This window comes from Furipterus horrens, unplaced genomic scaffold (genome assembly GCF_987537825.1).
Source record: "Furipterus horrens unplaced genomic scaffold, mFurHor1.1.pri manual_scaffold_11, whole genome shotgun sequence".
NCBI lineage: Eukaryota > Metazoa > Chordata > Mammalia > Chiroptera > Furipteridae > Furipterus > Furipterus horrens.
The window spans coordinates 88,618,803-88,644,151 of NW_028327181.1; the positions used below are offsets into that span (position 1 = coordinate 88,618,803).

General features: G+C 56.8%; 1 protein-coding gene across 1 annotated transcript in view; it reads left to right on the forward strand.

Moving 5' to 3' along the window:
- SCN4A (sodium voltage-gated channel alpha subunit 4) overlaps positions 1-24,390 on the forward strand; it is a 44,730-nt gene extending 20,340 nt beyond the window's left edge. Inside the window, exons 8-25 of the mRNA XM_090292652.1 lie at positions 391-454; positions 687-828; positions 1,573-1,782; positions 2,430-2,583; positions 4,190-4,428; positions 6,191-6,364; positions 7,054-7,410; positions 11,967-12,452; positions 14,535-14,667; positions 15,402-15,556; positions 15,866-16,039; positions 16,582-16,704; positions 18,080-18,358; positions 18,619-18,672; positions 18,932-19,069; positions 19,530-19,634; positions 20,248-20,518; positions 21,297-24,390. Of these exons, the coding sequence (XP_090148778.1) occupies positions 391-454; positions 687-828; positions 1,573-1,782; positions 2,430-2,583; positions 4,190-4,428; positions 6,191-6,364; positions 7,054-7,410; positions 11,967-12,452; positions 14,535-14,667; positions 15,402-15,556; positions 15,866-16,039; positions 16,582-16,704; positions 18,080-18,358; positions 18,619-18,672; positions 18,932-19,069; positions 19,530-19,634; positions 20,248-20,518; positions 21,297-22,522 (4,484 nt within the window). The 3' untranslated portion in view covers positions 22,523-24,390. The remainder of the gene's footprint in view (positions 1-390; positions 455-686; positions 829-1,572; positions 1,783-2,429; positions 2,584-4,189; positions 4,429-6,190; positions 6,365-7,053; positions 7,411-11,966; positions 12,453-14,534; positions 14,668-15,401; positions 15,557-15,865; positions 16,040-16,581; positions 16,705-18,079; positions 18,359-18,618; positions 18,673-18,931; positions 19,070-19,529; positions 19,635-20,247; positions 20,519-21,296) is intronic.
- The last annotated feature ends 959 nt before the right edge of the window (positions 24,391-25,349 follow it).

Genomic DNA, 25,349 nt, shown 5'->3' on the forward strand with positions numbered 1-25,349 from the left:
CTACTAATGACTTCTGGCAAATTAGAAAAAGGTAGCCCTTCTCCAACCTGGCACCCTGGAGCGTAGCCTGCCCTGGCCTCAGCCCTCAGGTCCCCCAGGGACCTGCAAGTCCCACGCACACGCAGACACATTCCCCCCATCTCCCTGCTGTATTCTGACTGTGCAATCACACTAGACACTGAGCTGTCACCACTTACAGCTGAGTTCCCTGCAATGGATCCAGCCAGAGATCTGAGGACCAGGCGTACCCATAAAGGAGGGGAAGGGGTACCCAGGGAGCATCCTTTTGGTGTGGTCCACACAGATGCATCACAGGTGTGCTGTGGGTCCATGTGCCCACAGTGTGTCCAAGTGGTGACATGTTTCCTTTGTGGTCTCTGACTCCCAAAGCAAACTTCTACTTTCTGGAGGGTGCCCTCGATGCCCTGCTCTGTGGGAACAGCAGTGATGCTGGGTGAGTGATGCTGGGCCGTGGGAAGAGGTGCCCCAGGGGTGTAGCTGATCAGGGCTAAGGACCTGGGGTGGATGGGAAGGTAAGGAAAACCTCTGGGTGTGGATGGAGCACTTTTCTGTTTGGAGGACACAAACAGGGCTGAAGGATTTTTTCCCCTTGGGGTCCCCTATTTGCCCCCCCCCCGGTTGGGGCTCTCATCCCTCCCTGAAACCAGCCCCCATTCCATCCCCAGGAAGTGCCCTGAGGGTTACACGTGCATGAAGGCTGGGCGGAACCCCAACTATGGCTACACCAGCTATGACACCTTCAGCTGGGCCTTCCTGGCTCTCTTCCGCCTCATGACCCAGGACTATTGGGAGAACCTCTTCCAGCTGGTACAGCTGCTCCCACCCTGCTCTTCAGCCCAATAACCACCTCCCTTCATTCCCACAGCCCCTTCCTTACCTGGTGGGACCCCAGCAGGGCTGTCTCGTCTGTGGAACCCTTACAGTGGCGCTACATACAGGATCTTGGAGCCCTCCAACCCTGGGCACCTGCCCAGATCTGAGTCATGGCTTCTTCCTCCTCCACCTTTGCTGAGACCTGGGCCTGGCGCAGACCCCCAGTCCTCACAGTAACCAGTGGGGCAGCTTAGAAAGTCAGCTCTACCCAGACACAGTGATTTAGCTTCTACTGTTTGCAGAACAGGGAGGTTGAGTCTGGAGCAACCGTGGCTTCTGGTCACTGGCGATGTTTCTAACACTGATAATATTGATGAAAATAGTACTACTACGTGTTGAGCTCTTACTAGGCGCCAGGCACCATTGCAAAGCTGGGGTTCAAGCTGACCCCAAAGCCCACCTTCACCATCTGTTACCCTGGCGCTCTGATCCCAAGATGTCTGGCTGGGGTCCTCAGGGTGCTCTGAGCCAGGAGACCAAGAAAGTCTGGGTCCCTGGTATACATTTGGACACTGCCCAGAAGGTGGTTTAGCTTGTGAAGGATGGCCGTGCCCTGCCTCAGATCGCCAGGTTCTGGGAGGAACCCTCTCCATTTATCTGCCTGGGCAATGGGTGGGTGGGTGAGAGCAGGCAGGGCGCCACGTGATACTTCCTGTCCCGCCCTGCCCCTGCTCCCAGACCCTCCGAGCCGCTGGAAAGACCTACATGATCTTCTTCGTGCTCGTCATCTTCCTGGGCTCCTTCTACCTCATCAACCTGATCCTGGCTGTCGTGGCCATGGCGTATGCTGAGCAGAACGAGGCCACCCTGGCTGAGGACCAAGAGAAAGAAGAGGAGTTTCAGCAGATGCTGGAGAAATTCAAAAAGCATCAGGAGGAACTGGAGAAGGTCTGGACTCAGAGAGAGGAGCCCGAGGACCCGGGGATCTCCCACCTCTCAGCCTGAGTTCTCCTGAGCCGGCTGAGGGTGAGGGAGAGCACGGGGCCCAGGCTTTGAGGCAGGGAGACAGAGGCCCCAGGCTGGGGGCTTTGGTCAAATGGGAGACATCCAGGCAGTAGAAAGAGTATTTCAAAGCTCTGTGCCTCAGTTTCCCCATATGTAATAAGGAATCTGCAGTAGTTAAAACAGAGTAGGCTTCTAGCTTCAGTATCTATGATTCTGTGATTCTTTTGGTGCAGCATATGGGTCCATGTCAAGAGAGGGGTTGGTCAAATGATGAGATCACCCCCCCCCAAAAAAGAGAGAGGGGTTGGTCCTGATGTGGCGCCGGGGAGCAGCGCCCACTTTCTCATCATCTCCTGACATGCAGGCTCAGTCAAGCCTTCAGAGACTGGGGGGTCTTCCAGGATGAGGGTCCTCAGTCACTTTGGACCACTACTGAGGTCCCCCCCTCCGCCCTGCCGCACTAGGCTCAATGCAGGCCAGAAAGAGGGGTCCCCCATCCTAAAGCATTCATGAGGAAGCTCTGAAAGTCAATTAGTCCATCTTCCTGGCTCAGAAATGGACTGCATGTCCATCACCCTGCTGGTCCACAGGCCAAGGCTGCCCAGGCTCTGGAAGGTGGGGAGACAGATGGTGACCCGGCCCATGGCAAAGACTGCAATGGCAGCCTGGACACATCACCGGGGGAGAAGGGGCCCCCAAGGCAGAGCTGCAGCGCAGACAGCGGCATCTCGGATGCTATGGAAGGTGAGCGCCCAGCACCCCATACCATCCTACTCTGCGTGCCCTTCTCATCAGGCCACTGGCTCCTGGGGAGGTGCAGTTGGAGCTGGCTGGGCCTAGCTTCAGGAGGACAGTAACTTAATATTGGCATCGAAGAAATGGCCATGATAAATATAGTTCTGGCTTAACCTGCCCCAGTTCTGGCTGCAAGGCCAGGCTGCTAGGGGAACTGGGGGCTTCCGGGAGGGCCTTGGGGCTGCCAAGGCAACGGAGGACAGGATAATAATACTAATCAGGAAGGCCCAATGTTCCGGAAACTGGAGATCCTGCTCCTCAAATGTCTTCTGGGTAAAAGTTAAAGGCCAAAGGTCAGACTCTGCCCAGGAAGAGTCACAGACTCCCTCAAATCCTCATGCTGCTCCCCAAGTCTCAGAAGGAGGATAAGGATGAGGCAATGAAAAGAAGGTAGATAGGTACATACCTATAGTTGAATGGATGATGGATGATGGATGGATGGATGGATGGAGGGAGGGATAGATAATAGATGGATGGGCTGAAAGACTCATTAATGGGAAGAAACATATGAGTATACGGATGGATGAGAGGGAGGAAGGGAAGAAAAGAGGGAGGGAGGGAGGGAGAGAAGGAAGGAAGAAAACCTGTCAGAGAACAGATGTGGTCCCCTCCCCAGGCCACTTGCCCTGTGCCAGGAAGAAGTTGGAGGTCCTAGAGGACTCTGCAAACCTCTAGAGGGCACCATCTCACCTGACCTTGTATGACAGGCTTCGGGGTATCTGTGCCCTGCCAGAGAATGCCCCAGGCAGTGCTGGGCAGAGCTGGCCGGGGAGAGCACTCCACGCTGCCCTTGCCCGGACAGTTGTGAGAAATTTTGGCAGCAGCGCCTGCAGCAGCACCCAGGTTGGGGGTGGGGTGCGGGCGTTCCACTCAGACCATAATGTGCAGCCTTTGAGAGAGGGCCCCTTTCCTCCTCTGTGAGATGGGAGGCACTAATAGCGGTTCCCTGATACATTTCTGGTGGGAGTTAAATGAGATCATGCCTAGGCTGGGGACTCCCACAGGCCTTGAGGAGGAGCAGCTTCGTCCACGGGCCTTACCGAGCTCCAGGGCTTGAGAGTTGGGTTGGCAAGAACAGGGTGATATTTCCAGAAAGCCACTGTGGTGGGAAATGACGGAATGGCTGGGAATAGTTTGGAGGGGCCCACATCACTGCCTAGTTGAGAAAGAGCCCACAGGGGGATACCAGCCTGCTTCCTAGTGGCATTGGCCAGCAGCAGGCAGAACTGGGACCGACCCTCCAGCAGTGACCTCCCACCACTCCTGGGGCCACTAACAGGGGTGGGAGTCACTCAGGGGTGGGGCTTTGCGGGCTGTGTCAAGAAGGGGAAGCTTGAAATAGCACACTAGAAGAAAGCGTAAACATGGCTAAGGGGGGGTCTTGAGGATGATGCACCGAGAGGCGGGGCTTGGAGAGGGCCACACAGAGGGACGGGGTTGGAGATGAGGCACTCTCAGGGGCAGGGCTTGGAAGGGGTCCCAGAGACCTAGGCGAAGGAAGGTAGCACCTGCAAGGGGGATGCTCCTCACACGTCTGCTTCCACCCTACTCCCAGAGCTAGAAGAGGCCCACCAGAAGTGCCCACCATGGTGGTACAAGTTCGCCCACAGATTTCTCATATGGAACTGCACTGCCCCTTGGGTGAAGTTCAAGAACGTCATCCACCTGATCGTCATGGATCCCTTCGTGGACCTGGGCATCACCATCTGCATCGTGCTAAACACCCTCTTCATGGCCATGGAGCATTACCCCATGACAGAGCACTTTGACCATGTGCTCAATGTGGGCAACCTGGTAGGGAAGGGGCAAGGGAGAGGCAGTCCTTCCCGGGCAGGGCAGGGGGGAGGACACAGGGCCCGACGAGGCCGTCCGGGCTGCGTGGAAATATGGGGCACTGTTGGGGAGCCTGTGCAGACAGGCTGGGGGAACCTTCCCAGCATATGGTGGGGGACGTGAGTTGATGTACAAGGGAGGGACATGGGGTGATCCATGGGATGTGGTACTTGGGTGTTAGGATAGTTGAGGGCAGAGAGTGTGGGGATGAAGTGCTGGAATCCTTAAGATTGAACTCTGGGGATCTGGAGTCCAGGCCATGCCCTCGATGCAGTGATGGAGGAGGTTGGGGCCTGGAGGTGGGGACAGGGCCTGGGTGACAAGTGTCTCCACTTTTAGAGGATATTGTGGGCCTAAGAGGGACTACGGGACCTGGAAGTGGGGCATATAGCCTGGGCGTCCAGGCCCGAGAGGCCTCAGCTCACCCTGAAGGGCCCAGGGTGTAGTCCTCCCGCCCTCAGCCCCCTGCCCACGACCATTTCTCCCAGCAGGCAGGGCAGGTATGGCCAGGCCTGCTCCCCTCTCCAGCCCTTCCTGCTCCACTATTGTTGACACGCACTGATCCACCCGCTTATCCCTGCCCATTAGGAGCATTATCACCTCGTTGCCAGCCCCTGACAAAGGGAAAGAGCCGCCGCCTCCAGCCCTGCCCCGCCCCGCCCTTCCCAATTCCCTTCAAATGTTTCCAGTATACCAAATGGGCGAGGTGCTCTCTGCACCCTGAGGGTCAGGGGGGCCGAGGGAAAGGAAGACTTGAGGACTGCGGCAGGACGAGGACTGGGCGGGTAGCAAAGGAACCCGACCATGGACTGCTGTGAGGCAGGCAGACAGGCCTGCTCCACGGAGATGCCCAAGGCAGCCATGGTCAGGCCAGGCTGGAGGGGCCTGGGCGTGCTCTGAACTTGGCGCAGCTGCTGGGGTGTACGTGATGGGGCCGGCCCACAGCCTGCCTGCCCCCTGACCACATTCTGCTGCCGCCTGGGCACCTGCTATGGCCTGGAACAGCTCCTGGGCGGGGCTCAGCATGTGCCAGGGCAGGCTGTGGACCCAGGGCAGCTGGTGCCCAGCAGGAGGGGGGCCATGCCCAGGGAGCTTTCAGGGGACTCTGCAGTCCTCGGACTCCATATCAAGAGGCTGGGGGCGCAGCTCTGACCTTCTTATTGTTCCTGACTTTGCCCGCTTTGACCCCTGCCCTAGACTGCCAAGGCCACGAAACTTTGCTGGGTCCTGGGACCCCTGCCACTGAGGGTAAAGAGGCTGTAGGGGGTAGAAGACGGAATCAGGCAGGTCTGAGATCTGACTCGTTCCCATATGGGCAGCATGACCAAGTGCTCTCCGCTAACCTCTCGGAGACGGCGTGATAATCCCTTCCCACCGCCTAGGAATAGGCATACTGGTGAGGTTATGTTGGGAGCCACAAAGTGCTCCGTGAGTGTCAAATACTATTATGAGTAGGGTGCGACCCCAAGAAGTTAAGGGCTGGCCCACAGTCACATGAGCAGAAACAGATGGGCCCAGGTCTCTGGGTGGTCCACGTCTACCCTGTGGAATGGCCATCGCACTCCTCACTCACCTACACACACGTGGGCCGTGGGTGCCCCTACCTGCCCCCTCAGGGTTCTGGGCCCCACGGGCTCTGCCAGGAGGTGGGAGTCGGGTAGGAGGCTCCCAAGGCCCCGTGGTCCCTGAGGTTCCGTGACGGGAACTGCACCCCACCCCGCAGGTCTTCACGGGCATCTTCACAGCAGAGATGGTGCTGAAGCTCATCGCCATGGACCCCTACGAGTACTTCCAGCAGGGCTGGAACATCTTTGACAGCATCATCGTCACGCTCAGCCTGGTGGAGCTGGGTCTGGCCAACGTGCAGGGGTTGTCAGTGCTCCGCTCCTTCCGTCTGGTGCGTGAGCCCCCGGGGCCAGGGCTGAGGAGGGGCTGGGGGAGGATTTTCTTACTAAAAAGAGGGAGAAAGGGAGCTGTCTCCTTTATGACACAGGGCTGCTGGGGACCAAAATGACAGCCCCAGGAGCTTGACCCCTTAGTGAACTCAGGTGGCCATGGAGCAGGAGCTTTGGGCTGTGCTACCCACCTGAAAGCTGAGGCCTGGGAAGCTCTGTAGTAGTGGAATTGGAACTCTGCATTAGTGTCCTTTCCAGCACCGCATAGGAGCCTTGTATTATTTTTTAAACTTTACTGTAGGACCTTTCCTGTATCCACAAAAATATAAAGTATAATAAACCTCTATGTTCCTATCACCCAGCTCCAAAACCCATCAGCAGTCTGCTGTTCTTGTTTTATCTGTCCCCGCCCCCTCTTTTTGTGGGGAGAATATGTTACAGCAAATCCCGACATTTAATTTCACTTGTAAATACTTTATCTGCATCTTTAACAGATAAGGACCTCTTTTTCCCTTGAAGGCATGAAGAGTGTGAGGTGGTAGGCTATGAGTGTTCCCATGTAGCAGAGGCAAACTGAGGCCTCCGATCCCTCACGGATCGAGCAGATTCTTTCTCCTGAGAATGGGGCTCCCTCGGGCTGGGCCAGCGGTCCCTGGGCCCCATTCACCCCTGCCCTCCTCCCACCTGGCAGCTGCGGGTCTTCAAGCTGGCCAAGTCGTGGCCCACGCTGAACATGCTCATCAAGATCATCGGCAACTCCGTGGGGGCGCTGGGCAACCTGACGCTGGTGCTGGCCATCATCGTGTTCATCTTCGCCGTGGTGGGCATGCAGCTCTTCGGCAAGAGCTACAAGGAGTGCGTGTGCAAGATCTCCTCGGACTGCAGCCTGCCCCGCTGGCACATGCACGACTTCTTCCACTCCTTCCTCATCGTTTTCCGCATCCTCTGTGGGGAGTGGATCGAGACCATGTGGGACTGCATGGAGGTAGCCGGCCAGCCCATGTGCCTCACCGTCTTCCTCATGGTCATGGTCATCGGCAACCTAGTGGTAAGTGAGGCCATCTTGGTGGCTCCGCCACCCTTGCCCAGCAAATCCAAGTGTCCGAGACCTGGCCCATTCCTGTTTTTCTTTATTTCTTTTAAATCGGGCTGGCATTCGAGGGCCCTTTTCCTATGAGGCTGACCTGCATGAAATTACTGATACGGGCCCCCTTGGACCGCCCCCAACATGGCAATTGTTTCTTTTAATTTTATTTTTCAATTACAGTTTATATTCAATATTATTTTGTATTAGTCTCAGGTATACAGCGTAGTGGTTAGATAATCACACACTTTACAAAGTGTCCCCACCCCCACCCCCAATCCCAATATTTCCAGTGCCCACCTGGCACCATGCATAGTTATTACAATATTATTGACTATATTCTCTATGCTGCATTTTACATCCCCGTGACTGTTCTGTAACTACTAATCCGTAATTAATCCCTTCACCTCTTTCACTCAATCCCCTAATCCCCCTTCCTTCTGGCAACCCAGAGAGCAGCTAATCCCTATCTTAGTCTGTTCTCTGTGTATCTAGGAGTCTGTTTCAATATTGTTTGTTTATTTTGTTCTTTAGATTTCACACATACGTGGAATCATATGGCATTTGTTTTTCTTTGACTGACTTATTTTACTTAGCATCAACACCCTCTAGGTCCATGCATGCTATAACAAATGGTAAGATTTTATTCTTTTTTATGGCTGAGTAATATTCCATTGCACATATAGGGTGGGGCAAAAGTAGGTTTACAGCTTTCCATATGGAAAATAATACAATAATTTACAAATAATGATATGAGAATAAATTGTTTCACATACTCACTCCTTAAACCTACTTTGGTCCTACCCTGTACGTACCAGCACTTTTTTACCCAGTCCTCCGTTGCTGGACATTTGTTTGCCTTCGTTAGCCAATAACGCTGCCGTGAACATAGAGGTATATATTTTCTTTCAAATTAGTGTTTTGGGCTTCTTCTGTATAGAATGTGCCACTGGCAAATATCTTCTTCTATTCAATAGGTTGTCTCTTGGTTTTGTTAATGGTTTCCTTTGCTGTGCAAACACTTTTTAGTTTGATGTAGTCCCATTTGTTTATTTTTTCTTTTGTTTCCCTCTAATGGGTTTGTGTGTGTGTGTGTGGTTTAATTCAATGGTTGTCAAATCTTTACTTGCTTAAGAGTCCCTTGGGAGTTTCTTAGAACCTAGGTTCCTGCCTTTCCCCCGCCCCACCCCCACCCCACCACAGTCTGATTCAGCAGCTCTGGGCTAGGGCCTGGAATCGGTGAGGCTGCTGCCACTGGCCCAGGGACGTCACTGTGCATAGTGCTGTTGAAACCCAGTGATTTGGGTAAAGTAACATCATAACTGGAATCAGATCTAAGTGCCAGTCCCAGCGCCTTTGCCTTCTGCATGACCCTGAACCAATCACTGCTCTCTGGTTGGCTGGGTTCTCTAACTTTACATGAGAGAAATAGCAGGCACCTTATAGGGTGGCTGGGAGGCGTGATGGTGACAGGGTGCAGGAAGGCACAGCGCAGAGTTGGTATCTGAGGCTCTCCAGCCTCCTGGCCTTTTCCCACCCTCTCTCCCTCCTCCAGGCCTGGGAATCAGGCCCCAGGCTTTGGAGGATCCAGAGACCCTGCCACTGTCTCAGCGGCCTAGCACTGAGCACGTGGGGCTGGTGCAGAGGAAGGGTGCAGCGACAAAGAGAAACAGGCTGTGACTCTGCGGCCCAGCTGACCAGCATTTCTGTGGCTAGGCCTGGCAGGTGTCCGTCCTCACCCTGCCGACCCCAGCTCCTCCCCTTCTCTGGGTGGGGTAGGGTTAGTCCTACCAGGAGCGAGGTGTCCAGCCACCCCCTGCGGCGGCGGGCACTGCCCTGGGCAACAGGGGGCGGGAAGACGCACGTCCCCACGTTCCAAAAAGGCCTGTGAAATCCTTGGCCTGCTGGGTCAGCGCTTCTCGGGTATCACTGAGCTCCGACTGGGGCAGGAGCAGCCTGGTGGGGGTAGGGGGTTGTCACCTCAACTGAGGAGGAGGCCCTGGGATGAGGTCTTGGGCCCCCAGGGACAGCTAGACAGGAGAACCCAGGCTGGCTGTCCCTGGGAGGGAGGTCCTGGGGTGAGGAGAGGGGGGAGATGCCTGGGGCAGAACTCTGGGGCAGGAGCGGGGGGCGGGCAGCAGTCTCTGTGTGGCAGTTTGTAAATGTAAGTTTAAGGGCCTGGGGGTGACTGAAAGGTCTGCAGGGGGTTCTGTCTCTATGTGTGCAAACTCGGAAACATTTCAAGGCCCTGCTTTGCCGCGACTAACTGGGAAACCTTGAGCCAGTTATTAACCTATCTGGGACTCAATTTTTCTCATCTGGAAAATGGGGGTGCCAATGGTGGTGACCTACTTCACTGGGTGATCCTGAGGATTACAGGACACACGTCTAAGTGCTTAGCAAAGCACTTGGCCCGTGAGGCCAGGGGGGTTCAAATGTCACAGGCATGTGGGGCGTAGCTGACTCTCACAGGCATCACAGCCACATTGGTCTCCTGCCAGACGCCCGTCCCCTGCAGGAAGGGCTTCATTTGCATTTTCCTTAATACTGTCAACAACCCTGTGAGGCAGGTAATGTGAGACTCCGAGCCTGGATGAGCGCCTGGGTCTAGGTAACTCCAGTAACAGTATCATCAATAATACCAGCAGTGATGATAAAGATAACATCCATACCAGTAAGGGGAACGGCAGCTGACCTCTATTTACATTTATCCGGCATTCTGGACAAGTTCTGTGTCCTCATCTCTGCTTTGTAGATGAGGAAGCAAAGGCTCAGGGAAGTAAATTAGTAATCTGTGAACTGAAGCAGTCTGGCTTGGGTGCAGGGCCCCCACACTGCACTGCCTCTGGGTGGGTCTCTCTCTCTCTCTCTCTCTCTCTCTCACACACACAGACACATACACTCGCTCAGCACGCTCAGCACTGATACCCTTTTCTGGCCCAGCTCTGTGGTTCTCCCATATTGCTCAGAGGGAGGGGAGTGGCCAAAGGAGGTGGCACTGTCAGCTCCTTGGGCACTGTCCCCACCCCCCAGGCTCCTGAAAGCAGGTATCTGCGGAGGGCATGGGGCACCCTGCCAAGGAGTGTGGGTACCTGCGTCCCCTGCATCTGTGGCACTTGGGCACTTCTCTGGGTTCCTGTGAAGAAGAGGAAGTGACTAGGTCATAGATAACCCACCCCTCAGAGCCCCCAGGGGACATGAGGTCCATCCCCCTCCCCGGCAGCCCCCACACCCGCCTTGCCTGAGGAGGCTATTTCTGTCCCAGGCAGGAGCCGTGTGCAAACCCTGCTGACCCAGAGAGCAGCTAATTCCCATCTCAGATGTGTTTCTGGCAACCAGACGCCTGCCTCCAAGGGAGAGAAGGAAAAGCCAATACATTTTTGTGGGGGGCAAAAGCAGGAAACTAGCTGGGGGCATGGAGATGGGGTGGAATCGCCCTAGCACATTTCCCCAAAGAGAGAATATATACAGTACACAACATGTACATTTTAAAGATATTATGCTAGCATGATAGTTAAGATAATGACAAAAAGACCTTGGAGAACACTGGTGAAAGTCACAGTGAGAGACACGTTGGGAAGAAGGGCCAGGGTGGCAGATTCACACGTGCAGGCTCCCGGCCCCTCCCCAAGGCCCCCAGAGGAAGAACCTGGCCCTCCCTTCCACAACTGCACCCATAAGAGCCAACATGTTTTGAGAGCCTATTGTGTGCTCACAACAGTGCGAAGAGCTAGGGACTGGAGTCACCCCCATTATACAGGTGAGAACACCTAGGCACAGAGCAGAGATGTGACTGCCTCAGGACTCACCGTCTCACTGCCATGCAAACTCACTGCATTTTATTTGTCTGATCAAATGTCTGTCCCTCCCAGGCTGGACCTTTCTGAGGCTACTTGCTCTTGTGAGCATTGGGAGAGGCTCAGGAAGTGTCTATCCACTGGAAAATAAAGTTGACAGAGGGCAGGGGGTAGACCAGTAGCCTTTAAAGTCCCTTTCAGCAGGGCTATGGGAAGAAAGCCAGGTGGAGCAGGGAACCCCATGGTTTCAAGAAAAGGGGCTAAGTGCCCCTTACAGAGCAATAGGGGACATGCATCTGAGCTCTGGGAGCACAAGGTCTATTAAAATTCCACTTATCAGACAAGAACAGACAGCTCAAAAAATCTAGGCTCCCAGGTCAGTCTTAGAAGCTCAGAGACAAGGTCCCTGCTCTTTGTCCTGCATCCCCGCAGTGGAGGTGGAGGACAGCATCATGGAGAGAGTCTTTGTCACCTAGTGGGCCTCCCCAAGTCCTGCTTCAGCCTTGGTCAGCAGAGTCCTGTCCTGGGCCCACGCCTCAGTTTCCTTATCTGCAAGTGGGAATGATAGTAACATTTCTCACCTCCAGGAGGATTCTGCTAGGTGATATCCTTTTAAATGTTCAGCATGGGGTGGGTCTGACCTGGAGGCCTCATGCTGGCTGAGGGTGGCACCCTTAGGGACCCAGAGGCTGAGCTGAGGCTCCCCCACCCTCTGCTCCCCAGGTCCTGAACCTCTTCTTGGCCCTGCTGCTGAGCTCCTTCAGCGCCGATAGCCTGGCAGCCTCGGACGAGGACGGTGAGATGAACAACCTGCAGATCGCCATCGGCCGCATCAAGTGGGGCATCAGCTTCGCCAAAGCCTTCCTGCTGGGGCTGCTGCGCGGCAAGGTCCTGAGCCCCAAGGATATCATGCTCAGCATTGGGAGGCCCGGGGAGGTGGGGGAGGCCGGGGAGGCTGGAGAGGGTGCTCCCGAGGACGAGAAGAAGGAGCCGCCGCCCAAGGAAGACGACAAGGACCTGAAGGACAATCACATCCTGAACCACGTGGGCCTGGCTGATGGGCCGACCCCCAGCATTGAGCTGGACCACCTCAACTTCATCAACAACCCCTACCTGACCATCCACGTGCCCATCGCCTCCGAGGAGTCCGACCTAGAGATGCCGACAGAGGAGGAGACTGACACCTTCTCGGAGCCTGAGGATGTCAAGGTGAGCCTGTCGCAGAGCATGGCTCGGGGGGTGGGGGGTGGGGGGGGGTCAGATAGATACGGCTTCCCGTTTTTGTGTGATGTTAGACAAGGCTCCATTTCTCCATCTGTAAAATGGAGGTAGTGGCACCTACCTTGTGTCATTGTGGGGAGCCTTAGATGAGATGGTGTGTGTGAGGCACATAATGAGCTCTCTTTAAGTAATAAACACCATTGTTATGACCCTGCCTGTCCTAATACCCTAGCCTCCCCGCTTCCCTCCTGCCCACAACTCCACCTGGGCCTGGTCTCACCAGCAGGTGGTGCTCTTGGACAGGATGTTCTTACCTGCCTAGGGCTGGCACCCTCGAGACCTCTCTGTAGCGCACTCTGGGCTCTTGCCAGTGCTACCTATTTCTGTTTAGACACCCCCCTGGGGCTGGTCCCTACCGCCCAGTGTGGGCCACAGTGCTGGGTTGGGCCGGGGACTCTGCGGAGAGGTGTGGTGGGCCAATGAGGTTAGTTAGGTACAAGGACAGAGAGCCTCAGCAGGAGCCCTCACCCACCCACCCAGACCATGCAGGAGGCCTACTGCTTGGCTGAAATGTGCTCTCCTCCTGCCCCTCCCCTGTGGTCACCCCCAGAAGCTCAGGCTGAGACTGGCACCTTGCCCGGGCCTCCTGGAGAAGCTGACTCTGAGCCCCTCACCCACCCTCTGGCTCTGGCTAGGGCCTTCAAGCCCCCTGCCCACCTCCACCTTATCGGCCCTGGACCCAGCTGGACACTGGAGCTTGAATGAACTTTGCCCTGAAAGTTTTTGACTTCTTATTCCCCCCAAATATGTGGCACGCTGACTTACCAGGGGGCCGAGTGCCTGCCAAGCTATAAATACCCAGAGAACTATGGCACAGACCTCGGTATGAGGAGCAGGGTTGGGGAGGGCTGGAGAACACCCAGGGCCAAAGCTCTGAATACTCTTCCAAGGGAGGCAAGCATGGCTGCTAGGGGGATTGTGGGAGTGCGGGCACAGGAGCAGGGCAAGCGACTCAGTGGGTACTCTGGCTGACCTAAAGCCCCGTGCCTCAGTTTTCCTTTCTGTCAACTGGATAGAAGGACTCCCCTGTTTTGTTTTTTAAGATTTATTTATTTATTTTTAGAGAGAGGGAAAGAGAGGGAGAAAGAGAGGGAAAGAAACATCAATGTGTGGTTGCCTCTGGTGTGCCCCCAACTGGGGACCTGGCCTGCAACCCAGGCATGTGCCCTGACTGGGAATTGAACCAGAGATCTTTTGGTTTGCAGGCTGGTGCTCAATCTACTAAGTCACACCAGCCAGGGCTCCCCTGGTTTTTTGGTCACCATTCAGGATCCAGAGCTGGCCTCCAGCTGCCCTCTCCATCTTCTTCCTCAGAGGCCTCTCCCCCAGCCACGAAGGGGCCTCCTCAAGGCAGGAGGCGTGGCCAGGTGGAAGAACCAGCCTTCCCCACCCCACTCCACTCCCATTCGGTTCCCTTGGCCCCCTGCTGGAGCTTCAGCTGGGAGAATTGCCCAGCCTTTCTGGATTACTCAGCCCAACAGCCCCTAGGGACAGAAACGCTCAGGCCTGGGGACACCTCATGCTGTTATCTGGGGTTGTGGCAGTCTCAGTCTGCCCCATCACCCATTCCTGCCCCTTCAAAAGTAGCTTTAGGCATCTTAGTCCTCTGCTGCCCTTCCCATGCCTTCGCATGCCTCCCAGAACCCCGAGCTGGCCAGGCCAGCCTCGGCTACTGCCCAGTCCACTTGTCTCCCAGCCTTGTTCCTCACCTGAGGCCCTCACGTGTCTCCTCATGTCCTCACTGCCTGCCCCCCCCCGCCCCCCCAGGCCTCAGCCCTGCCCTGCTCCAACTCTAGGTGCCACGAGAGCAGGACCACTACTGATGCGGTCACTCTCGTCCTTCTGTGCAGGCCACAGTGCTGGCTTCATAATCCAGGGCTGAGTGAGTGAGTGAGTGAGTGAGTCTGCTCTACCCTCTCTCCTCCTCTCCCCTGTGGTCTCCCACCCTGACCTCCTCTGCCCCACTGGGGAGGAGGGCCCAGGAGTCACGCGACCCTGTGACCCCTGCAGAAGCCGCCCCAGCCCCTCGATGGGGAGTCCTCGGTGTGCAGCACAGCCGACTACAAGCCCCCCGAGGAGGGCCCTGAGGAGCAGGTGGAGGAGAACTCCGAGGGGGAGCAGCCTGAGGAGTGCTTCACTGAGGGTGAGCCGCTTGCGTGTACCCCCACCTCGCCCGGTGCCCCCCAGCCAGCCCAGCAGACTCCGGCCATGGCCTCCTCGGGGACATCTGGGGACACGCGTCCCACCGAAGGCCTGCAGCACAAGGCAGGGGTGACAGCCAGGGTGCCTCCCACCCCTGACCTGAGCCTGTGCGTGTCATGGGTAATGGCAGCGTGCCGAGGGCTGCTGGGGAGAATCCCGTAGAGCCTGACACAAAGCAGGCGCTCAGGAAAGGCCGCTCTGAGACTGTCGTCTTCCTCAGCTTCATCCTCAGAGAGAAAGGTCTGCTCAGCTCTTCAGGAGACAGTTCTGGAGAAACACTTTGGCCCAAAGAGGCTGGGCTATGCAGAGTGAAGGCTTCCTGGGCGGAGTGGGGGGAGAGCGGGACAGCCGATAGTTACTGTCCCTGGGCTGGTGGCCTACATCCCTGCGTGTCCTTCCTCTGTGTGTTCATCCTTGGCAGCAGTTGACACAGGGGTGGAGTGGGCTGTGGAGGAAAGGCCTGAGGCCCCCCTTTGAGGGGAGGGGCTGGACCCATTTCCAACCAGCAGTGGAGGACATGAAGCCAGGTGTGGGAGGAGGTGGGGCCCTTGGGCCTGCGGGGCGGTGAGATACAGGTCTGGAGGGGCCATGCTGGGCAGGTGGTGGGAACTTGCTGGCAGTGCTCCTGGAAGCAGCCCGCGGACCCCTGACGTGGTGTCCCCTTTGCTCCCCCAGCCTGTGTGCAGCGCTGGCCCTGCCTCACGGTGGACATCTCCCAGGGCCGCGGGAAGACGTGGTGGACCCTCCGCAGGGCCTGCTTCAAGATCGTCGAACACAACTGGTTTGAGACCTTCATCGTCTTCATGATCCTGCTCAGCAGTGGAGCCCTGGTAGGCACCACCCTGGGGGGCGGGCATGGGCAGGGGCTGGTGCCAGGCTCAAAGCAGGCCCACCGGGACGCCCTCCTTCCCACGCCGTGGGCGGGATGAAGCCTGGAGAGTCTCTGACCCGGAGTCCTAGAGGAACTCGCCCCTGGGGAAACTCGCTCACCCCCATGATGGGCACAGGGAATCTGGGAGAAGCCACCGGCCTGGTCCCCGTGCCAGTCCCCTGGGACCCAGCAGCATTGGGCAGGGGAGGGGACGTGGCTGCTGCCCCAGCCTTCAGGGCTCTGGCGACCCGCGTGCTGGTGCCCCCAGGCCTTCGAGGACATCTACATCGATCAGCGGCGCGTCATCCGCACCATCCTGGAGTACGCCGACAAGGTCTTCACCTACATCTTCATCCTGGAGATGCTGCTCAAGTGGGTGGCCTACGGCTTCAAGGTGTACTTCACGAATGCCTGGTGCTGGCTGGACTTCCTCATCGTGGATGTGAGTGTGGCCCCGGCCCGCAGCCAGACCCCGAGGCCGTCCTTGTGGCCAAGGGTCTTAGGAAGCCCCAGCGGCTACCCGAGGTCACACAGTGTGTCAGACCCCCATTCAGCTCACCCTCGCAGAGAATGGCCTCCCAGCTCCGCTGGCCCAGTCTCCCAGGAAGGGGAATAATGGGCTGGGGGGGACCTCCCTCTCCTGAGAGAAAGGGGAACCTTGGGGGCAAGAGGGTGAGTTGGAGGATTACTTACTATCCTCGCCAAGATCTGTGGAGGTTTTGTACCCTCTTTGATGGGCCACAGGCCCCCCATTTAACTGATGATATCACTGGGGCAGAGCCCAGGCCCCTGTCGGTGTTGGGACAGTTCCCAGCAGACAGAACCACCCATTAGGGACGGGGTCTGGGAGAGACACCTTAGGACTGTGAATTCAGGAAGGCCACCATGGTGGTCCTGTCCTCAAGGACTGTGTTCCTGGGCTTGGGAGAAGCCAGGGCCCCACGCTCCCTGATCCCTACCTGCACCCCCACTTTCTCTTTGCAGGTTTCCATCATCAGCCTGGTGGCCAACTGGATGGGCTACTCGGAGCTGGGACCCATCAAATCCCTGCGGACGCTGCGGGCCCTGCGTCCCCTGCGGGCACTGTCCCGATTCGAGGGCATGAGGGTAGGTGCTGAGGAGGGTTCTGAGTAGGACTGAGGGTTGGGGGAGCAGCCACCATAAGGCAGGGTGCAGGGGTCACATGTCTGCACTTCCGCCATTACTGGGGGAAGCAGAGGGCTTGGTCTGTGGCCCAGATGAAAGCCAGGATGAAAGCCAGGTTTGGGCCCTGAGACGCCCTCCCATACCAGCCGCCCAAGCGTCCACTCCGGCCCTCGGTCCTGCTCCTTAGCTCATCTCTGCCTCCACTGGGGGGCAGCAGAGGCTGCGGCAACTCCCAGGAGGGCGTGAGGGCACCCTGGTAGGGAGAGGCGGACAGAACGCAAGTCTGTAGATTTATGGGTGTATCTTCCCAACTCAGATTGGGGCTCCCCATGGCTCTGAGACTCAAGCAAGCAGGAAGATACTTGTGCCTGGGGCTCCGAGCCTTCTGGCTCTGGAGTCAGGGTCATGCCAAGTTTGCAAAGATCCCCTCAGGCCCTTGAGGGTGGAAGTGACTGGGAAACACAGGGTTTGGGCAAAGACAAATGGGACTTCTGCAGTGACAGTAGGTCTGATGGGACCAAGACCTGCCCCAGGGGGACAAACAGCTGCTGCCCTGCCATTGGGGCCCTTAGCCAAGTGGCTCCCTCTTGTGCCTACATGGGGCCAGCCAGTGCGGGGCCCTCCCAGGCCCAGAGTGGGGGACCCCTCCCCTCCCCTCCCCTCTGAGGGGAAAGGACCTGCCCACAGCTACACAGCTGCTTGGTGCCCCAGCCAGGAATAGAGCCACCTGGACATCACAAGGTCTGTGCCACCCACTCTGTCTGGAAATCATGAAATGGCTTCTCCTTGAAAAGGGACAACTCTCATGTTTGGCTCAGCCTGAAATAGTGAGGTTGGCCTGTGTGGCCAGGGCTGGTGGGGGCAGAGGGACCTGGAAGCAGGGCCCAGCAGCTTTCAAGACCCCGGTGGCTTCTTTTCTGTACCTGTGTCTCTAATGCTGTGAGCAGAGGAGCAGGGCGCCGGTCACGGGGGCTGAATTTCCTATGGGGACCGAGGAAATAGTGTTTGTCTCTTGCCTGGTGACCCATGGCCAGGCTGCTTCCAGAGAAGCCTAGCAGCCCAATTCTGGGCTGATGGCTCCAGCCAAGCAGAGAGCCCTCTCCAGCCCTGCTCTTTGCCTGCCCCCACCCCCACCCCCAACCATACAGCCCAGCAGACTTCTCCCCAGGCCTGGCTCAGAGTGGCCCTCCTCCAGGAAGCTTTCCCTGAATAGCCATGCTCAGTCCTTCCTGGTCTTCTGGTTGGTGCAGGTGGGGAGCTCTCTCCCAGAGGAGAGCAGGTTTCCTCCACCTGCCTGAGAGAAGGTCTGGCAATGACTCCCTCCCCGGCCCCCCAGGTGGTGGTCAATGCCCTCCTGGGAGCCATCCCGTCCATCATGAATGTGCTGCTCGTCTGCCTCATCTTCTGGCTCATCTTCAGCATCATGGGTGTCAACCTGTTTGCTGGCAAGTTCTACTACTGCATCAACACCACCACCTCCGAGAGGTTTGACATCTCCGAGGTCAACAACAAGTCCCAGTGCGAGAGCCTGATGCACACGGGACAGGTCCGCTGGCTCAACGTCAAGGTCAACTATGACAACGTGGGTCTGGGCTACCTCTCCCTCCTGCAGGTGGTGAGTGTGACCCCCTGGCCCTACAGGGACCTAGGATGGAGGTATCCCCTGTCTTCCATGGTATCTGAACCCACTTGCCACTCCTTGTTAAGGGGTTGCCCACCCTGCTTCCGGGGTTGCAGGACCCTGAAGGAGTATCTAGACCTCTCTGTCCTTTATTTGATGCCTGCCCTGTGGACAGGTAGCCTATAGGGGGGACCAGGCTGGATGATAGAGGCAACAAGCAGCCCCTCCCCTCACACCCAACCACGTTCTCTCAGGCCACCTTCAAAGGTTGGATGGACATCATGTATGCAGCCGTGGACTCCCGGGAGGTGAGTAGGGGTCGCTGAGGTGTGGCCAGTGAGCGAGTCAAGGGGGAGGACTCAGACCAAAGGTACAGTGGCACATTCTGCCCATCTCCACCTCTACCCCCATGCTACCTCCCCGGGAGCCCCTGAGACTCTGAGGGTGGATGGGTCCACCTCTGGGCCCCAGGCCCCTCTGCTCACAGTGGGACAGGGAGCAGGGAGGAACAAGTGTGTGTCCCCAAGTCCACCCAGCACACCCCGTCCTGTCCTGTGGCCCCTGTAGCAGGAGGAACAGCCGCAGTATGAGATCAACCTCTACATGTACCTCTATTTCGTCATCTTCATCATCTTCGGATCCTTCTTCACCCTCAACCTCTTCATCGGCGTCATCATTGACAATTTCAACCAGCAGAAGAAGAAGATGAGTACCCAGCCCCGCCTTCCGTGGGCCTCCCCAGGCCAGGCACCCTCCTCCCTTCCTTGGTCACTCAGCCGTCCCTAGTTCACAGACGCTGCCTCAGCACCCACCATGCTGTCACTGGCGACATGGCTGAGGCAGCAAACCTGGGTTCGGGTCCAACTGGGCACCCCCAAACCTCAGTTTTCTTAGCCATAAAATAAGGGTGATTCTGAGGACCCAATGAGATATTGGTGGAAAGTGGCCCCAAACAGGTTGTGAGGCAGCACGGGTCCCCTTCTCTCTGTCCTCCCTCCTTTCCCCTCCCTCAGCCCCCACCTCTGGCTCCTCCAGGTCCCCTCCCCCTTTCCACCCGGCTGCCCCCTGCTGGGATGGGTGCTGCTATAAGGGTGATACCTGAGGCAGGGGGGTCCTGGAGGCGGAGAGGGGGCCCCCGGACCTCACGGACCCTATCCCACTATACTTTGGAGGGAAAGATATCTTTATGACAGAGGAACAGAAGAAATACTATAATGCCATGAAGAAGCTGGGCTCCAAGAAGCCTCAGAAGCCAATTCCACGGCCTCAGGTACTTGTCCTCCGGGCCCCGCTTCCTGCAGCCTGTACCAGGCTTCTGCCTGAGGGGACCACAGGGCCAAAATGAAGCCTGCACTCTGCCTGCCAGGCTCTGTCCCTGGCTTCAGCTGCAGGGCGCTGGGCCCATCTGTTGGGAGGGGTGACTCTTTGTACGAAGGCACTGTATGTACAAGCAGCAGCCACCTGCTAAACTCCAGTCACTGGGTGACCCTTCACCTGGCCCTGCACAGGTCCCCGATGTCCACTCATCTCCTTAGTTGGTGGTTCTGGGGCAAAGGCCCCTAGAAGGGGAAGGAAGAGGATGGCCAGACACCCACCCTAGTGATCAGTGGTCAGAGAGAAGGGTGAGGGGCTGCTTGGGGATCTTGGTAGGTGGAAAGGTCTCTGAGGAGGGAGGATGCCCACAGACCCCATCAAATGGCCTGGTCTGACGGTTCCATCCTCCGTTTCCTGGCCAACGCCACCATGAGCCCTGGCATTCCTCTCACTCTCTCTCATGCTGTTGTGTCCTCCTGTGTCTCCTGCCTGTCTGTGTCCTGCATGGGCCCTGACCACTCCCCCACCATCCACCGACGTGCGTCCCTGCGTTCCCATCCGTGCTGCAGAACAAGATCCAAGGCGTGGTGTACGACTTTGTGACCAAGCAGGTCTTCGACATCACGATCATGATCCTCATCTGCCTCAACATGGTCACCATGATGGTAGAGACAGATGACCAGAGCCAGCTGAAGGTGGACATCCTGTACAACATCAACATGATCTTCATCATCGTCTTCACAGGGGAGTGTGTGTTCAAGATGTTCGCCCTGCGTCATTACTACTTTACCGTCGGCTGGAACATCTTCGACTTTGTGGTTGTCATCCTGTCTATTGCAGGTGAGCAGGGCCAGGCCGGGCTGAGTCATTCAAGGAAGGCTGGGTGTTCCCATCCTCATGGACACACACCTGCTCATGCACCTAGCATGCTTACACACATTGTCACACATATATACATGCATATATACCTGCCATTCACACTTCATGCACCAAGGTACATATGGGTAGACTCACAGACAGCCTGTCACCTGCACACACATGAATATACCTCAAAGGACATTTACCTGACAAGTAGATGCACACTCACGTGTCCATGTGCTCAGTGAAAAGCATTAAGAAGATGGTTCCAGGGTCCATACACACTGGAGAAGTGCACGACCTTGTGTGACCATTTATTGAGCATTTAATATTTGCCTGACACTGTGCTGTGCCTTGTATAGGCAATAGCTAACTAATTCTTCATAACAATGCCTCCATTTTACAGATGAGGAAACCAAGTCACAAACATTAAATGACATGCATGCCCAGAGTCACACATGCAGAGCTGCCCTCCCTCCCTCTCTAATCTGTGGCATTTGCAAATAGCCTTGGGAATGGGCCTTACCTTCACCCCATCAGCTTTTGTATATCCCACCTCCATCCAGCTGTGTTAGAGCAAAGATGTAACCCCAGGCCCCAGGGACCCCTGGAAGGGCCTGGTCTAATGATGGAGGCCATCCAGGCTATGCTCCAAGGGTTGAGCACACCAGGCTGGGTCCCCTTGAGCCCTGCATGCCCCTCACTCCCTAGCCTAGACTCCCACCATAGGACAGCAGTCTTCACCGCCTCCTCCCTGCAGGTCTTGCTCTCTCTGACCTGATCCAGAAATACTTCGTGTCCCCGACACTATTCCGTGTGATCCGACTGGCCCGTATCGGGCGTGTCCTGCGTCTGATCCGTGGGGCCAAGGGCATTCGGACGCTGCTCTTTGCCCTCATGATGTCGCTGCCTGCCCTCTTCAACATTGGCCTCCTCCTCTTCCTGGTCATGTTTATCTACTCCATCTTCGGCATGTCCAACTTTGCCTACGTCAAGAAGGAGTCGGGCATTGATGACATGTTCAACTTTGAGACCTTTGGCAATAGCATCATCTGCCTCTTTGAGATCACCACGTCCGCTGGTTGGGATGGGCTTCTCAACCCCATCCTCAACAGTGGGCCGCCCGACTGTGACCCCACCCTGGAGAACCCAGGCAGCAGCATCAAGGGTAACTGTGGCAACCCCTCCATTGGCATCATCTTCTTCTGCAGCTACATCATCATCTCCTTTCTCATTGTGGTCAACATGTACATCGCCATCATCCTGGAGAACTTCAATGTGGCCACTGAGGAGAGCGGTGAGCCCCTTGGTGAGGATGACTTTGAGATGTTCTATGAGACATGGGAGAAGTTCGACCCCGATGCCACACAGTTCATTGCCTACAGCCGCCTCTCCGACTTTGTGAACACCCTGCAGGATCCACTGAGGATCCCCAAGCCCAACAAGATCAAGCTCATCACGATGGACCTGCCCATGGTGGCAGGGGACAAGATCCACTGCCTGGACATCCTCTTTGCCCTGACCAAAGAGGTCCTGGGTGACTCAGGGGAAATGGATGCCCTCAAGGAGACCATGGAGGAGAAGTTCATGGCAGCCAACCCCTCCAAAGTCTCCTATGAGCCTATCACCACCACCCTGAAGAGGAAGCATGAGGAGGTATGTGCCATCAAGATCCAGAGGGCCTACCGCCGGCACCTGCTTCAGCGCTCGGTGAAGCAGGCATCCTACATGTACCGCCACAGCCAGGACGGTAGTGGGGATGGGGCCCCTGAGAAGGAGGGGCTGATCGCCAACACCATGAGCAAGCTGTACAGCCACGAGACAGGGACCAGCGGTGTGCAGGGCAAGGGTGAGGAGAGGGGCTCCGCAGGGGATGCTGGACCTGCCATGGGGCCCACGCCCGTCAGCCCTTCGGATGCTGCCCTCCCCTCCTCTCCACCCCTGGGGCAAACAGTACGCCCAGGGGTCAAAGAATCTCTGGTCTAGCAGGCAGCAGGGTGACCAGCGGAGGCTGGCAGAGCCCCGAAGCTTCCCCAAAGCTGCCTGCTCACTGAGGGAGCAGGGCTTTAAGTCTGGGACTGATCCAGTTCCCTGTCGGGGACAGGGTGTGGCTAACACCCAGGCTAGATCACTCGCCTCTCCAGGCCTTGGAAAACGGGAATTATAATCTGAGGCTCCACGCTGGGCCTGAGGCCTCAATGATTTCGGCTCCTCATGGACCCTGCTGCCCCTCCTCTTGGCCTGGGGGGCTGTCAGAACATCAGAACCTCTGTCCTCCACTTGAGGAGCCAGCCTACAATGGAGGAATTGGCTACCCTCCTGTCACCAGAGTCTTAAGGGCTGCTGGCCTCTCCCCAGGAAGTGGCTCAGGCCCCTTGGGCCCTCCAAAGACGTCTTAACCTCAGTGAGAGCAGACACCTGAGCCCAGGGCCTGCCAGCCCTCCGCAACTCTGGGATGCAGCTTCACCTGCCAGCTCAGGAATTCCCTGGAAAAGGGAAACATCACGGCTCTGATTGGCCACTGGATCCTGGTGCATCGGGCTGGGGTTGTGGCCCCTGAAACCACTTGCTGGCGTGTCCACTGTCTGGCCCTCCGCTCCCCTGGCTGGCCCCTGGGGGAAGAGCACAAAGGAGGATTCCACCTGGGAATCGCTTTTCCCTGGGAAGCACAGATGCGCGGTACAGGTTGCGTGCACCAGAGTATTGCTGTGCTGGGGGCTCTTTTTGGCCTGAGCATCCAGACCTGGGCTGGGGTCAGGGACCCCGACACTCAGGAGGAAAATTCTTGTTCCCTCCTGTCCTCACTCTTCATCCTTCCCCACCCCTCCTAAGAGTGATCCTAAGAATGTTATAATTGAGCCCATTTAGAGATTTCACACTGAGCCATGTCCCGCCCTCCTGGCTCAGGCCCAAACTTCCAACTTCCTGCTGCCTGGAAGCCTGGCAGCCCTTTTGCTGGAAGAGCTGATCTGGGCACGGCAGGGCCAGGCCTCCGCCGGCTCCCACAGAACAGTCAGAGGCTGAGCTTGGAGGAGGGGTCACTGGACTGATTCACGTGTGTGTGTATGCTCGAGCGTGTGAACCGTCGTGGCCCACGATGCCTGCTATGCATGTGTGTCTGGGTATATTTGTGTAAATGTGTGTCAGCGTGCCCTGTGGTGTCTGGTTGGTGTGTGTGTCTTCTGCAGAGGCCTGTCCACGTGAGTGTGCCTGTGCTGTGAGTGTGTGTACGAGTATGAACATGTGTGCTAAGGTCTAGTCCCTGCTGGCCCTAGTTCCTCTTCTTTTTCTTCTTGTTTTTCGTGAACAGTTTGATTAAAACTCAGGAAGCAGCCAAACCTCCAAAACAACACGTGTGTGTGCGTGCGCATGCCCACAGGTCAGAGCCCTCCTTTCTGTCTGCCCTGCCCTGGGGCTGCGTCGCCGCCTTGCCTGGGCATCTGACCCTCACTCCTGGTGACTCCACGGTTCTCCCTTCCACTGGTTGTTTTTGTCACACCCTTGCCCAGCCCTGCTCCCTGTCTCCCACCTGTGTCTTCTGTGGAAAGGGGCCCCACTCCAACCAGCTCTTCCTTCAGAGGTTCATCCTACGGTGCGGAGGGGGCAGCCCCCTCCCTGACCAGCACCCTGCCCACTGCCTGTCCCTCCTCGGGCCCTGGACTGCCGTGGCCCCAAGAGCCTCCGCGTCTGCTGGACTGGGTATGCTGTGTACACTCTAGAGCCCCCTCTGCACCTGCAGACTCACGCCCATTCTCACCTTGTCCGGGTAGGAACAGGCCCAAGCCAGGCCAGCAGACAGGCCCCTCTGTACAGTTCTTATAATAAATCTAAATCTCCCCCTTGTGCGTCTGATACATGTGCTTCTTCCTTCTTTGACTCCAAGTGAGGATGTCAACAGGGGCTGAGGGCAGCAGGAAGCCAGAAGGGCTGGGGTGAGGGGTGGATTGGAGCCAAGTGGGTAAGACTTGGTGAGTCTCAGGGAGGGGGGGGGCATGGGATGGCCCCTATTCCCTCCTTTGGCTCCATATGATTCTCTCCTGCACCCCTCCAAAAGGAGTCTTGGACTCCAGCTGAGGTCAAGAGTCACGTCCCTCCTTCTGTAACAGGGAGCAGCACACCCTCTGCCCACTCGTGACAGCACCCAGGAACTTGGTATCGGGACTCTGCCACCCCAGCCGCCCTCTCTGGAAGCCCCTTCATGTCTCCGCTCCCACTCCCAGAGGCCCCGGCATGCCTGTGTGGTACATGACCCTCACCCTAACCCTCCTTCTCCTCAGAGTTACTATCCCCGCAACTCCCAGCCAGAGCCCTGCCTCTGATCCTTGACCCCAGAGAGCCCAGGTCCCATGCACCTGTGACAAAGAGTCATATTATGTAGTGAGCTTGGTCCATAATCCCAGTGGGTGAAATATAATTTTGTATATAATCTTCTTTTCTACAACGCGATTTCTCCCAGGACTGCATTCCTCCAAACTGGTAAACACTTAGTCCTTTCCAGGATGTCTGTACCCCCTTTTCCTTGAGCTTTGAATGACAGAAGGAAAACAAGGCAAGCTACTGAGCCAATAGATGATGCACGCTAACATTTCAGAACCAGCCCCGCTCCCCAGGTAGTGACGCTCCTCATCACCTTCCGGAGGACGCTGTGCGACCAGCTGCAGCACAGGGTGGCTTTCCAGGCTCACGATCATCCTACAAACATATTGCCACGACGATTTCTATTCTACGTAAATGAGGAAACTGGGCTCCGAAAGGTGAAGAATGGGTGCTGCCTAACTGGGCACGTGAGGCAGAGGACCCTGCTTTGTGAGAC